This window comes from Mixophyes fleayi, chromosome 1 (assembly GCF_038048845.1).
Source record: "Mixophyes fleayi isolate aMixFle1 chromosome 1, aMixFle1.hap1, whole genome shotgun sequence".
NCBI classification, from domain to species: Eukaryota; Metazoa; Chordata; class Amphibia; order Anura; family Limnodynastidae; genus Mixophyes; species Mixophyes fleayi.
Window position 1 is genome coordinate 302,412,706 of NC_134402.1, and position 12,255 is coordinate 302,424,960.

The window sequence follows — 12,255 nt, forward strand, 5'->3', positions numbered from 1 at the left end:
AATAAATCCTAACCCCAATTCATAAGACATCATTTCCATCTACGTGAAGTTCAAATTAGGATAAATGTGATGGTACCCTTCATCATCATCATTTATTTATATAGCGCAAACATATTCCGTAGTGCTTTACAATTGGGGACAAACATAATAAACTAATAAACAAACTGGGTAAAACAGACAAACATTTTTCTCTGAAATAGCTTGAAACTGGCAAGAGTAATTGGCATCCATCATTGTTGTTTATTCCATATTTCATAGAAATCAGAATTTGCATTTGAATTTAGATTCAATAGAATATTTTAAATAATAAAACAAATTAAAATGTCAAGGACAAAAATGATGGGACCCGTAACCTAATATTTTGCTACACAACCTTTAGCAGCAATCACGTGATTTCTGTAACTCTCAATGAGACTTCTGCACCTGTCAGCAGATAGTTTAGCCCACTCTTCCATGGAAAACTGTTCCAGCTGTCTCAGGTTTGTTGGGTTCCTTCTCCAGGCTGCATGTTCCATCTCTTTACATAGATGTTCAATAGGATTCAGAGTGCATAGAACTTTAGAATAGCCCAATATCCATTCTTGGATGCTTTTAGCTGTGCATTTTGGGTAATTAACCTGTTGGTGAGTCCATGACCCGCGACTGAGACACAAACAGCTTTCTGACACTGGGCAGTGTTTCACTCCAGAATGCCTTGATAAGACATAAGATTTCATTGTGCCCTGCACAGATTCAAGGCACTCCGTGCAGGTGCCGCAAAGCAGTTTCGAAACATAATCGTGCCTCCTCCACGTTCCACAGTAAGTATGGTGCTCATTTTTTTCATCTGTGAACATAAAGCTAATGTGACTTGCCAAAAAGCTCCAGTTCTGACTCATCTGTCCAAAGGACATGCTCCCAGAAGCATTGTGGCTTGTCACTACGCATTGTAGCATATTCCAGTCTGTCTTTTTCTGTTGTTCTTTCAAAAGTAAAGCCCACTGATCCTCAAAAAGCGTTGGATGGTGTGATCACACACTGACATACCTTTATCTTGGCATTCAGCTTGTATCTTTTTGGTAGTTCCCATTGGCTCTTTTACTACCATTCTCACAATAATCTGTTTAAACTAAGGTTAAGTTTCCTCTCATAGACATGTCCAGGGAGGTTGGCTACAGCCCTATGGACTTTAATCATATTTGCAACTGTAGTTACAGGAATATCAAGCTGCTTGGAGATGCTCTGACTTATAGCCTTTACCGTTAAAAGTTTGTCAGTAAAGGCTGGTCCATGATCAGTGTGGTGCACACGTTGGTACCAAACAGCAGAGTGACTGCTTTCATCCATTTAAAGAGGCTGAATGACTGATTGGAAGATTGAAGACAAGTGTGATGCTAATTCACTAAAGCAATTTCTTTGAAATATTACTATAATCCAATTATTTATCATCTTTTCTAAGGGCTACCAACAAATCTGTCCCGCCCATTTTAGAATATTTTTGGGGAATAAGCAATAATTTATCTCTTATCAACATTTCTTTGCTTTATTGTATGACATACCAAAGGCATGAGACAATAGCTTTTAATTTAATAGCAATCCCCTTGCTTTGCTATTCACTAAAGAACCTGGTAAGCAGCCTGTTGCTTACATGTTGCAGGAATTATGTGTATATATATATATAAATAAAACATATCACCTTCTTCTCCCCAATCCCTTCCCTCCTACTGGTATATAAATGATGAAATACTTCTGTGGAGAACAAAACAAACACACTCAACAAACCACAAAAAAAAACAGCCTAGCATTTATTGTGTTTATAATCATATCAGTTTTCAGCAACTGCAGTAAAATAGAGTTTAGCACAAATTTAAATCAAAAGGTGAAGTCTCTAAAGAGACGTAGAAGTATGAAAGCGTTGTTAGTTACACTTTTCTCTTTGAGCCCCCCCGGCCCCCCTTTATATGGACACCGTTGGGTCATTTGGTAAACAATCATTTTGTGGATTTTTATCAGTTTGCAAATGTCTACATTTGCATTTTATATAGGTGTGCTCCATTGTTTTATCTACTGCTTGATTTCTCAACGTACAGTACGAATAAAATAATGCCTATAAAAATAAACATGAATCAGCCAGTATCTCTTTATTGCTTAGCGCTGGCTTACTGTAAACCAGAGATCGGCGGTGCTCATTTTCCCCTCATGCTGATCATTAAAAAGTCTGTGATAAACAGATATTATGACACATCATGCTGAATCTGGGTGAAGTTATCCTAGACTTCTCCGGGCAAACTTAAAATAAAAATCCTTCCCCATGAGAAAGGAGAGAGGGTTTTTATGGGGGAGTGGACACTGCAATGAAGAATAGTGACCGTTAAGAGTTATTTCACTATTTGAATAATTCAGGCAATGCCATGTACCATTTTAAAAACCCACTTCTAGAAGATAAAGTAGAAAGAGTCATTTATGCTGGCATAAACCAATTTTGCAGCCTCTGTTATCTGGAAGCTTCAAAGCCAATCTTATCTGTTAAAAGTGGGTTATACGTACACAAACAAAAAAAAACAGATATGTTTTCTGCTCTGGTTGCCTATTTGTTTTTGTAAAATGTGATATCTAACAAGCAGAGAAGATTAAAAAGAAAAAAGGTCTATGGATGCGGGACAGACTTTCACAGAAATATGGCAGCATTCACAGGTTAACTAGAACTGTTCTGATATTAAGCGACAGATAAGACAATAGCGATTACCACCTGTACAACAATAGAAAAATATTTTTTGGGGAGGGTGTAGTTCTGGCTATCCCTGCAGCCTTCTTTTTAAATATTTTCATTTCTAAGGTTCACTAGAAAATTGTAACTTGGCACATCTAATGAAATGATGGCAGACGAAACAAAATTATTGGGAGTTAAGTAAGCTTTTTTTCCATTTTGGGTGCAACTACCTTCTAAACACAGAAAACTGAGCAATTCTCTTATTTAACCCCCACAGCAATGTTAAACCAATAAAAAAATGTTACAGTTTCCCATACTTAAGTTCCAATATGCCCTAACTATTACATATGATGATCTTAGTTAAAATAAAAACCAAAATGCATATTACAAAATGTATGCTCTCTCTGGTGAAGATATAACATCTCAAAATATATATTAAGAAAAAAAAAAAACATTTTCAGTCATAGATAATCCTTTATATAAAAGCAGTATATTTTCTGTCAAGAATCTTGTTACAGTTATAAATACAAGATATACACAGCCTCTCAGTAAGGAAAAAAAGGTTTCTTACAAATATCTACATATAAAACATTAAAAGCAGTGCTCCATTTTTCTTTTCTTTTAATGGTTTACGTCAGTTTCAGAAAAATACACGTACGTCTGTATAGTTTCATAAATTCTCAATCTTAGCAAGTGACATTTGGAAAAAAACAGATGTGACAAAGTTTGAGTTATAAAAAGAAAATAGTAATCTGCATATTTCTTTGATCAAAGCAGTGTAGGAAGAGTTTCGTATATGAAGGCTATGATATGTGTCCAATACACTCTACATAGCAGTTAAGGCTGGGGTGTAATAAATGAGGTGACCTTTAATATCTGGATAGAGAATAAGAAACTAGATTAGCTTTTAGCATTCACCTGCATTATGTTAGGAAGCCTCCTTAAATTAGGAATGTTATCATGATATAATTAACATAGGACCCTACCATTACAGGTAAAGTGCAAGAAAGGTGACTATGCACCTTTACAATCAATGCTCACTAGCATCATATGATTTCATGTTAGGTGCTTTATTTTTAAGGTGTCACTTGCAATCTCCTGCAGAAATATCTACCTTAGGATGCTGCTTGTTTAAAACCCGCTCTGCCAAAATGTAACTCTGCAATGTTTTGCTTGTACATTGTGCAAATGAATTACACTCTATGAAAAAGCTGCCATGTAAAGATTCTGCATACCTATTTTGTTCAGTCTACACCCACTTTTCTTCTTACCTGTTTTTAGTTTTCTAATAATTATTTTAACCACACTACTGTGTCATTTTTTATTTTTTTTTGCATTTACAAATTTCATATAATTATTTTCTGTGCAAATAAATACTTGTCTTTATGAGACAAGACAGTGGTAAGCTCACTAGGTTTCCATGAATGATGCTCAAAAGGAGACGATATTAAAGAGAGAAAAAAAAAACAAAACTGTACTTATAAGTGGCTACTTAACCGTTTCTTATAAGGTGAATTAAGCTTTAAACAGATTGATTGTGGTTTTGTCCTTTAAGATATGTATTTTGTTTGCTGGTTTAGAGAGTGGTGGTTTGGGAATTCCTGCAGCATTGTAGTCATCATAGGACTAGTGTTTCTGTAAACAAGTTTTTTTGATAACTTTCTGAGCTCAGAAGACAACTCAGAATAATGCAGCAAGAAAGGCAAAACCGTCTTCTCCCCACTGTGCTCCTACACACAAAAAAAAAAAAAAGCACAGAAATGTACTGGCAGGCACTGTAAGGTGCTATCACCACACCGGCTCTCTTTGCATATGTACCTTTCAAAATTAGATGCTCTGTCACTGCAATATCTACTTTTTTTTCAACAGTCAATATAATACGCAATGACAAGGTTTGAGGTAGCATAAATAGAAAAACAATCTCAAACCTTTAGCGGCTTTACTGCTGGAGATTTCTGCTACACATGCAACCTCCCATGCAGTGAATAGGTAATAACTGATATTTTAGACAAGTAAAAATAAAAAATAATAATAATAATAATACAAAAAAAGTTAAATAATGGCAGTCTTATAGTGTCTGCATGGAGATCCAATGTAATGTGTTTTGTGGTTGCTGTCATGTAACTGTTATTATTTCTATTCTTCAGCAGAGTTTGGTACATTCTCTTTGATTCCACCTTTAGGTGATGCCAAGGGATAATTTGGGATAGAGTCACACGCTGGTGTCTTGTAACAGGGGTTCTATGTCCTCATCGCCCCCACGGTCTGGGTTATTTGTCTGAGGGTTGCTGCTGTTACTGTGCTTCCCACCGCCACAAATATTCTTCATGGAGTGACTGCTGTGTTCAGGGATGAACAAGGCAACCATGAAAGCAAGGAGGACAGCAACTGCTCCAAACAAAAATGGTGGTCCTGGAATGACTGCGCCCTGAAAACGGAGAGGAAAAAAAAACAAAAACAGCTTTTAGTCACTAAATAATGTGTAACAGTTTAACATACTTATACAAGGGGCATCAATCCACTACTTACCTCATCACTAGGATCCTTAATGGTGGTTTTGTCCTCTGAGCTAGGCACTGGTACTAATCCCCCAAGTTCCACGTGGAAGAGAAAGAAAACAAAACCATATAGTGCTGGGCCTAGACCATTGCATAAACCTCGAATGCCTGTCACCATACCTTGTGCAACACCTGCATTAGCAACAAACAAAAAACATCTGTTAGCTCGTTTAGGACGACACATTAAGCAGCTACTACATGGCAAACAGAATCATTTGACAGCAAAGTTTCAGTATGTATGTACAGTGAGATCTGTAAGTCATAATAGGAAATAAGTGTTCGTGGTTAACTTGATCAAGTCCTAATAGTCAATGCTGCCAAAGCACTTACTGATCGAAGTGTGTGCACAAGTTATAATTACATCAAACACAAGGCCAATGTCCTGAAGCTTCAGAGACATTACTGTAATCCCTAATAGCTATGTGATATTAACAAATTAGAGAATATCAGCAATGTGAAATGAGATGGAGAGAATCACTACGTAATACATGTGGACAAGAGAAGAAGAAAAAAAATCTCTGTGCTTTACCACCACACAAGGCAAGTAATAATTTTTGGGGGTGGTCTCCCTGTTATGTCAGACATACATTTTGGTGCACAGTGATGACATCACATGCAGGAAGGATTTTCTTTTTCCTCCCTGGACATTCCTCAAATGCAGTAAAGGGGTTTGCCCTGCAAATTAAACGACCTGGCCTCTCGCTGGTGGCAGGCTGTTATTTGTCACCCTGACATATGATACATTATTAGATTAAGGATTTACGTATGGCCAGAGTGCGGATGTAAGCTATACCTTCATAATGTGAATGTCTCACCAAAAAGAGCATAAGGACAGTCTACATGAAGAGCAAACAGACAGACCTCCTGCCACAGAGTTACCATTATAGAGAACTAAGGCTCCTCACCATCTCTACTCCAGTCCCACATTTATAGACCTTTTGATGTTCGTTTTTTTGCTTTGTTTTTTTTTTAAAGCAATGCCACTAACTTGAAAAGATCCATCCTGAAAAATCCATGAAGAATCAAGTGGTGCTGTAATCACATCTTTTAAAACCTCTCTTGGTTGTGTAGTTTATTTTTGCCACTTTCAACCATAGCAAGTCTAAAAACCATTTCAGACCCTTGTTTGGTCTAAAGATGCTAGAGATAAAGTTGGAAATGACTGACTAATAACCTGCTGAAGAACACAACAAGGAGCCACTTGACGCTTACAATGATGAACAATAAAAGGACATTTATATACCAAAGTTCAAACTTTGAACTATCAATTTGTGAACATTACTTGATGTACTTCCACTCTTAAAAGAACTACAAAGCCTAACATCCTATACAATGGAAACTGGGAAATACAGCTTGTCCAAACACATTTATTACCTCCCATGTGTTCTTCTTACACCTTTGCTCCAGTTTGTACAAAACTTCATTCATTTTTCTTTTATCTATGTGTCACAAAGTTGACTTTTACATGAGGCATGACACAGTTTTGTTCCAATGGTTTTAGAGAAGTATTAGACTTTACTAGAAAATCCAGAAAGCTTTTATTAGGCTCCAAGTTGCGGTTTGATAATGGAACGTACCTTGTTGATCCGATTCAGCATTACGAGAAATCAGGGCACTCACTGCAGGGAATGTGATACTAGACATTGCAGCAACAGCACCAGCTGCCCACATCATCCTGGAAGTGAACAAACAAAACTGGGAAATAAGTGCTAAGCTATACATAATGGGTGTACTAGTAGTAGCTATAACCTACATTTCTCACCAGAATGATTTATAGCTGTGTTTAAAACGCAGTATTTTACAGAAATTATTTATATTGGCAAATTATCAAATTTCATTACACGACTGTAATTTACAATCCCTTTGTAAATGTTAATTAAAACAATGAAACCAGCCATGTATGTATTAATATAATTTTGCACCTACTTTGTTTGAAAAAGTAATAAAACACTCAGAAACGATGCTTACCACGGCTGTGAGCCAAACCCATACCAGGCCAGCTGGAACATTTGAAAACCCAGACCAAGGAGAACGGTATTCTTGTTTCCAATTGATCGCATAAGTATACCGAGAAATAACGTCTGGAAAAACAGCAAGATAAGCAATGTTCAAAATGAATTCCCCTTATACAGGCATCCATATTGGCAAAATGACACTTCCTTTGGAATATGGCTATTAGAATATGCAGCTGAGAAACCAAAGTAATACTATTTCCAAGTAGAGAAAGGCAAGACTTCAAAAGAAAAAGAAAAAGTAAGAACGGAGAACGGTTTGGAGGAGAAATTAAGATGGCCATTGAAAGGCAAATCTTTCCTAATAGTCAAATTAATACCCGATTGCTTATTATTAGGGTGAAAAAGCGACAGTGTGCAATTTACCTAGATATTTACAGTTCAATAACATTTGGAATGCAGTCTTATCAGCAGTGTGCAAGAGTCATATACAAGATAATCAAATAAACATACCTGAGCTAAAATGGACAAAATCCCAACCACGGCTATGAATGCTGCAATACTACCTTGAGTAAAACCTATGATCTGCAAAACAAACAAAATATATAGGTATTATTTGCATTTTAACAGAAAGATGAAAAAATGAACAATGGTCATGTGTGTTGCAGACTCATGTCAATCATTTTACCATTTGATGGGATTTTGAGATGTAGTAAAAACCCCAAAATTTGTAAATTCTTGTTATTTTAGGTTATGAGGAGACTGATCTACGATTTGAATACATTGAAGCATGCGGTCTGCACACAGTAGAAAAGAACCATTAATCCTTATGGTAGCTTGAGTGTTTCTTTCACAGGGGATTTTACAAATACAGGTCCCGTGACTGTTTGCCAAAGCCTGTCTTTCTAGTTATTAATAGATTTAAAATTCTTGAGCCCAGTTGCACCCTTCTCTCCCTCTCTCAGCGGATCAGGAGTGCGGTATGCAGCACAGAGTCCTTTCATATTGTTTTTTTCATTAGAGTGTCGTGCTTTGTCATCATGCAAGAAAACAAGCAGAAAAGCATCTACTGGATTCATTTACACGGCGCTCCAGGTCCGCAAATGTGCTTTGTACTCTAAATTCAAAGTCTACTGCAAATATTGTCATTTAATTTGTCAGGAACTGCTGTTAATTGGTCAAAAAGGAAATCACTAGCTCTTTAAATATGTTATGCGTGTAGGGTATTCACTCCAGTGGGTTCTTCAGAGCTTAGGTGGGAAAAACAGGGATTTAAAGACTTCACTGTTACTTTCCTCCATTTGCTCAGGCTTAACTTATGTAAACATATATGGGCAAAAAACATGTTCAAAATAAATGCTGCATAGCAAGAGCTATTGCTGTGCAGCTAACAGTGGGGAGAGAAGTGCAGTGCAGTATACTTAACAGAAAACAAATAAAATAGAGGCACATTGTACTACCGATATATACATTTGAATGAATTTATAAAACATAAAAGTGATAGTGTCCCCTTAAATCAGATGCAGCCACACACATATATGAGCCATTAAAGCAGACTACGAAAACACCACCACCAACCAACCACGTAGTACAACTCAAAATGTTTGTGGTTCGAGACACTCCTTGTTACCAGCTCTTCAGCTTCCAAGAAGAGCTTCCACAAAGCCTGTAACGAAGCTTAGTGAGCCAGTGCCCAAAAAAAAAAAAAAAAAAAAAAAAAGGGTCATTTCTAATAAACTTGGGAAAACTAAATGGAAACCCAAAACATAAATCCATGGGCTACACCTCTAATAAACTCATTTGACCTCCATGTTAGTGCAAAAAGTTGCAAAATAAATTTAGACACATATATTTGTGGAGTTACACCATGTGAAATTAAAAAAAGGTACAGTTCCTCTATATAAACCAAATAAAATATGTTCAATGTGGTTTCTATTACCGCCCGGTGCTACAATGAGAAAGTCCAGTTTAGGTTTAGGTGAGTAGTAATAAAAGATTATTCCTTGGGATGCACAACTGCAATCCATGAAACACCCACCTGTTTGAGATAGAGGAAAAAGCTGGAGTACTGTCCAGCTTCGGGTAAATATGAGAAGAATACCGTGATACAAATGAGAAGCACAGTGGTGTCTTTTCCGATCTTTTTCAATGACTGAAAGAGACATTAAGAGGTTTCTAAAACAGTTTGAGCAGTATATGAGGTAACTAAATACAGTATTACATAGATAAAAGGTAAGCAGGCACAGAGGGGCAGGATAATATATTCAATCTTGACAATAGATATCACAAGACATATTATATTGCATTGGCGTACAATTAGTACACAATGTATAATTATATATGCAAAAGAGCAGAGGGTCATTGTATTAAGTCAGTGAACTGGGAAAAAATAATTTCTAGAAACAATTATCTAAATGCTGAAAAGTGACAATGCTCATGCACAAGAGCCATCCCTGGTGTCCGAATCCAGAATCCCTGCTGAAGAGGAAGGAAGTGACGGTGTAATCGGTGAGTGTGCTATCACAGGTAGAATAAAGCCGGGTACACACTGTTGCATTTTACTTCAGATGCGATTTCTGCAACGATTTTACCAACGACTAAAAGTCTGGATGATCATGCAGATTTATGTGGACACACCTACACAATTTACCTTCAGATCTGTGATCTTAATCTCCTAAATAACCATCTGCTGAAAAATATCTGCCTGTACTGCTGTTCGTGAGTGCGTACACACTTCCACATTTGCCCGACATCGCTCCATCACTGATCAAGCGTTTTAGGAAGTTTATAAAACCAATCAACAAATCCAGTGTGTTTTGGCAAGATAAGACATGATCGCGAGAGTGTACGCACTAAAGCAATATCTGACCTAACAGTTGTTTATTGTGCGATCTGTACGATAATTGCACAAGTGTGTACCCAGCTTAATGAAAGAGTCATGTTACTGTGCTAGAAATGAATATCTCTCCAGGATGTCCCTCTCTGAACCCAGCCTATAGTGTACCGAAAGAAAATGTATTAACTCCCTAACAATTTTGAGAGTTCTGCTGACTGTAAAGACAATCTAAAATGAAGAATACTAGAAAGTTAAACTTCTTGTTGTATGACAGAAAATGACATCAGTGAGAAATTATAGAAGTTTGAAAAGTTAAAGAAATCAACATCAGTAGAAACAGGTCGACTGAGGATATCCAGACCATAATCAATTTAACCCATGACTGCATGATTAGATCCATATAGCCATTTTATCACAAATTAACAATTGGCCTTGCCTACTGTATGCCACACTGCTACTCTTGTGCTATAATCAAGCAGGACAGTGGACACAAATGTAGTAAAGTCATAAAGAGGCCTAAATCACTCTGCCAATGTAGGATTAAATAGACTAGGCTCCATTGATGGATCAAAATCTGCAGCTCAGAAGCATTAAAGAGATCATAATATTCATTGATGAGAAAAAGGAAAGGGTTTCAATTAAACCATGCCTTAACAAAAAAAAAAAAAAATTTAAATCATACTTTAAATTGAGTAACTACAGAAGAAAAACAAACAACCAGCATAATGCTTTCAGAAAACTTACAGCAAATGGGTCTGCTTGTTCCCAGGAAATTGGTGCACCCCAAAAGGTAGGTCTCATTTTTTCACGTAGAGATTCTGGCACAACCAACCAAATGAAGCAGATATCCAACAGCGCCACCACAGTAGCAAGTAGAACAACAAAATTATCACCATAATATGTAGAGATGTATGCGCCGATAGCGGGGCTGGTGACCAAACTTGCTGCAAATGTAGCAGATACCTTAAGAGGCAATAAACAGAAAATTACATGTAACATTTTTGTCTTGACAAAATGCTTACCTTCTGGAATGGATTTGAACAAAATATGCATTGCATGATAGTGATTTACGCAGCGAAATCAAGCTTATGTATGATAACAAATATAAATATAAAAAAAAAAAAATAAGACTTGCCTAATTGTGTGTAGTTCAGGCGGGCACATTGCAAAAAACAGTACAAAGTGTAGTGATGTCAAATAATGAAGTACTGCCAATTGGCATTGGTATATTGTATAAAGAAAGATTAAAGGTTATAATCAACTTTTCAATAGCCCACCCTCCTTCAGACATGATACTCCCAACTTGCAAACAATTGTGATGCCTAGATTCTAACCATGGCTAGAGTGACAATGAGTCATACCAATTATGATAGAAGATATGCGCCAAAACGGGTTTTTTAATGCGTGATTATCTGATCCATAGAACATTCAAATGAGGGCTTTAGAAAGAAATAATAGTATATATGGGCTAAACAAAAGCAGTGCTACTCTGGTGAATGATGCAAACTATGTCAACACCTTGACAGAAGCTAGGTAAAGTCCTGCAGCATGACTATTATACACCGTTTGTCTTCATGCAAGTAATGCATTCAAAGTACTAAAGAGTGCAGAATTGAGAGAGCAGGCAAGGGGGAGGGTGAGGCTACCTCATGGACTACACAGACAAAATAAAACTTTTGTGCTTATTTGATGTAACCCATAGCAACCAATTACATGTTTTTATGTACTGAACTGCAGTAGAAAAATTAGATGATGGCCATACTGAAAGGACATGGATGCTGATAGCTCCTACCACCAATACACAGCAGATATATTCCCATCTCTAATCCATCCACAGTAGACATACAAGTGTTCCTCTCACCCACCGTATCCAAATTTGTCACATATGGGCCCGAACTCAAAATTGTGGCCTAATCTGCCTCCACAGCCAGGGCCTAAATTTGTGGCAGCAACACCAGGAGCACCAGGGCCCCACGGCAACCCATCATTGACTTAATTGGTGTCCCTCTGTGCCTCCTGAAATCAACATTACCAAGCTGTCGTCTTCAAACAGAATTTAAAAATACTGGATTGTGTGAATTTGGGCTAAGGAGAAAGAATGAATACAGCTCTCTATCCACAGAAGCATTGGATTTTTATTTCCATTTATGAAAACTTATTTATACAAAACTGGCTACTCTGCTATGTTAACAATAAAAAACAAATACTGGACAAAATTAA

At 36.9% G+C, this 12,255-nt stretch overlaps 1 protein-coding gene across 1 annotated transcript in view; it reads right to left on the minus strand.

The window, feature by feature from the left end:
- Window positions 1-1,761: 1,761 nt before the first annotated feature.
- The window catches only part of LOC142150520 (hippocampus abundant transcript 1 protein-like), a 39,665-nt gene continuing 29,171 nt past the window's right edge, over window positions 1,762-12,255 (minus strand). Inside the window, exons 6-12 of the mRNA XM_075205753.1 lie at window positions 10,780-10,998; window positions 9,238-9,351; window positions 7,713-7,784; window positions 7,216-7,328; window positions 6,825-6,922; window positions 5,219-5,379; window positions 1,762-5,117 (exon numbers count right to left, since the gene is read on the minus strand). Coding sequence (XP_075061854.1) covers window positions 4,902-5,117; window positions 5,219-5,379; window positions 6,825-6,922; window positions 7,216-7,328; window positions 7,713-7,784; window positions 9,238-9,351; window positions 10,780-10,998 — 993 coding nt within the window. The 3' untranslated portion in view covers window positions 1,762-4,901. The remainder of the gene's footprint in view (window positions 5,118-5,218; window positions 5,380-6,824; window positions 6,923-7,215; window positions 7,329-7,712; window positions 7,785-9,237; window positions 9,352-10,779; window positions 10,999-12,255) is intronic.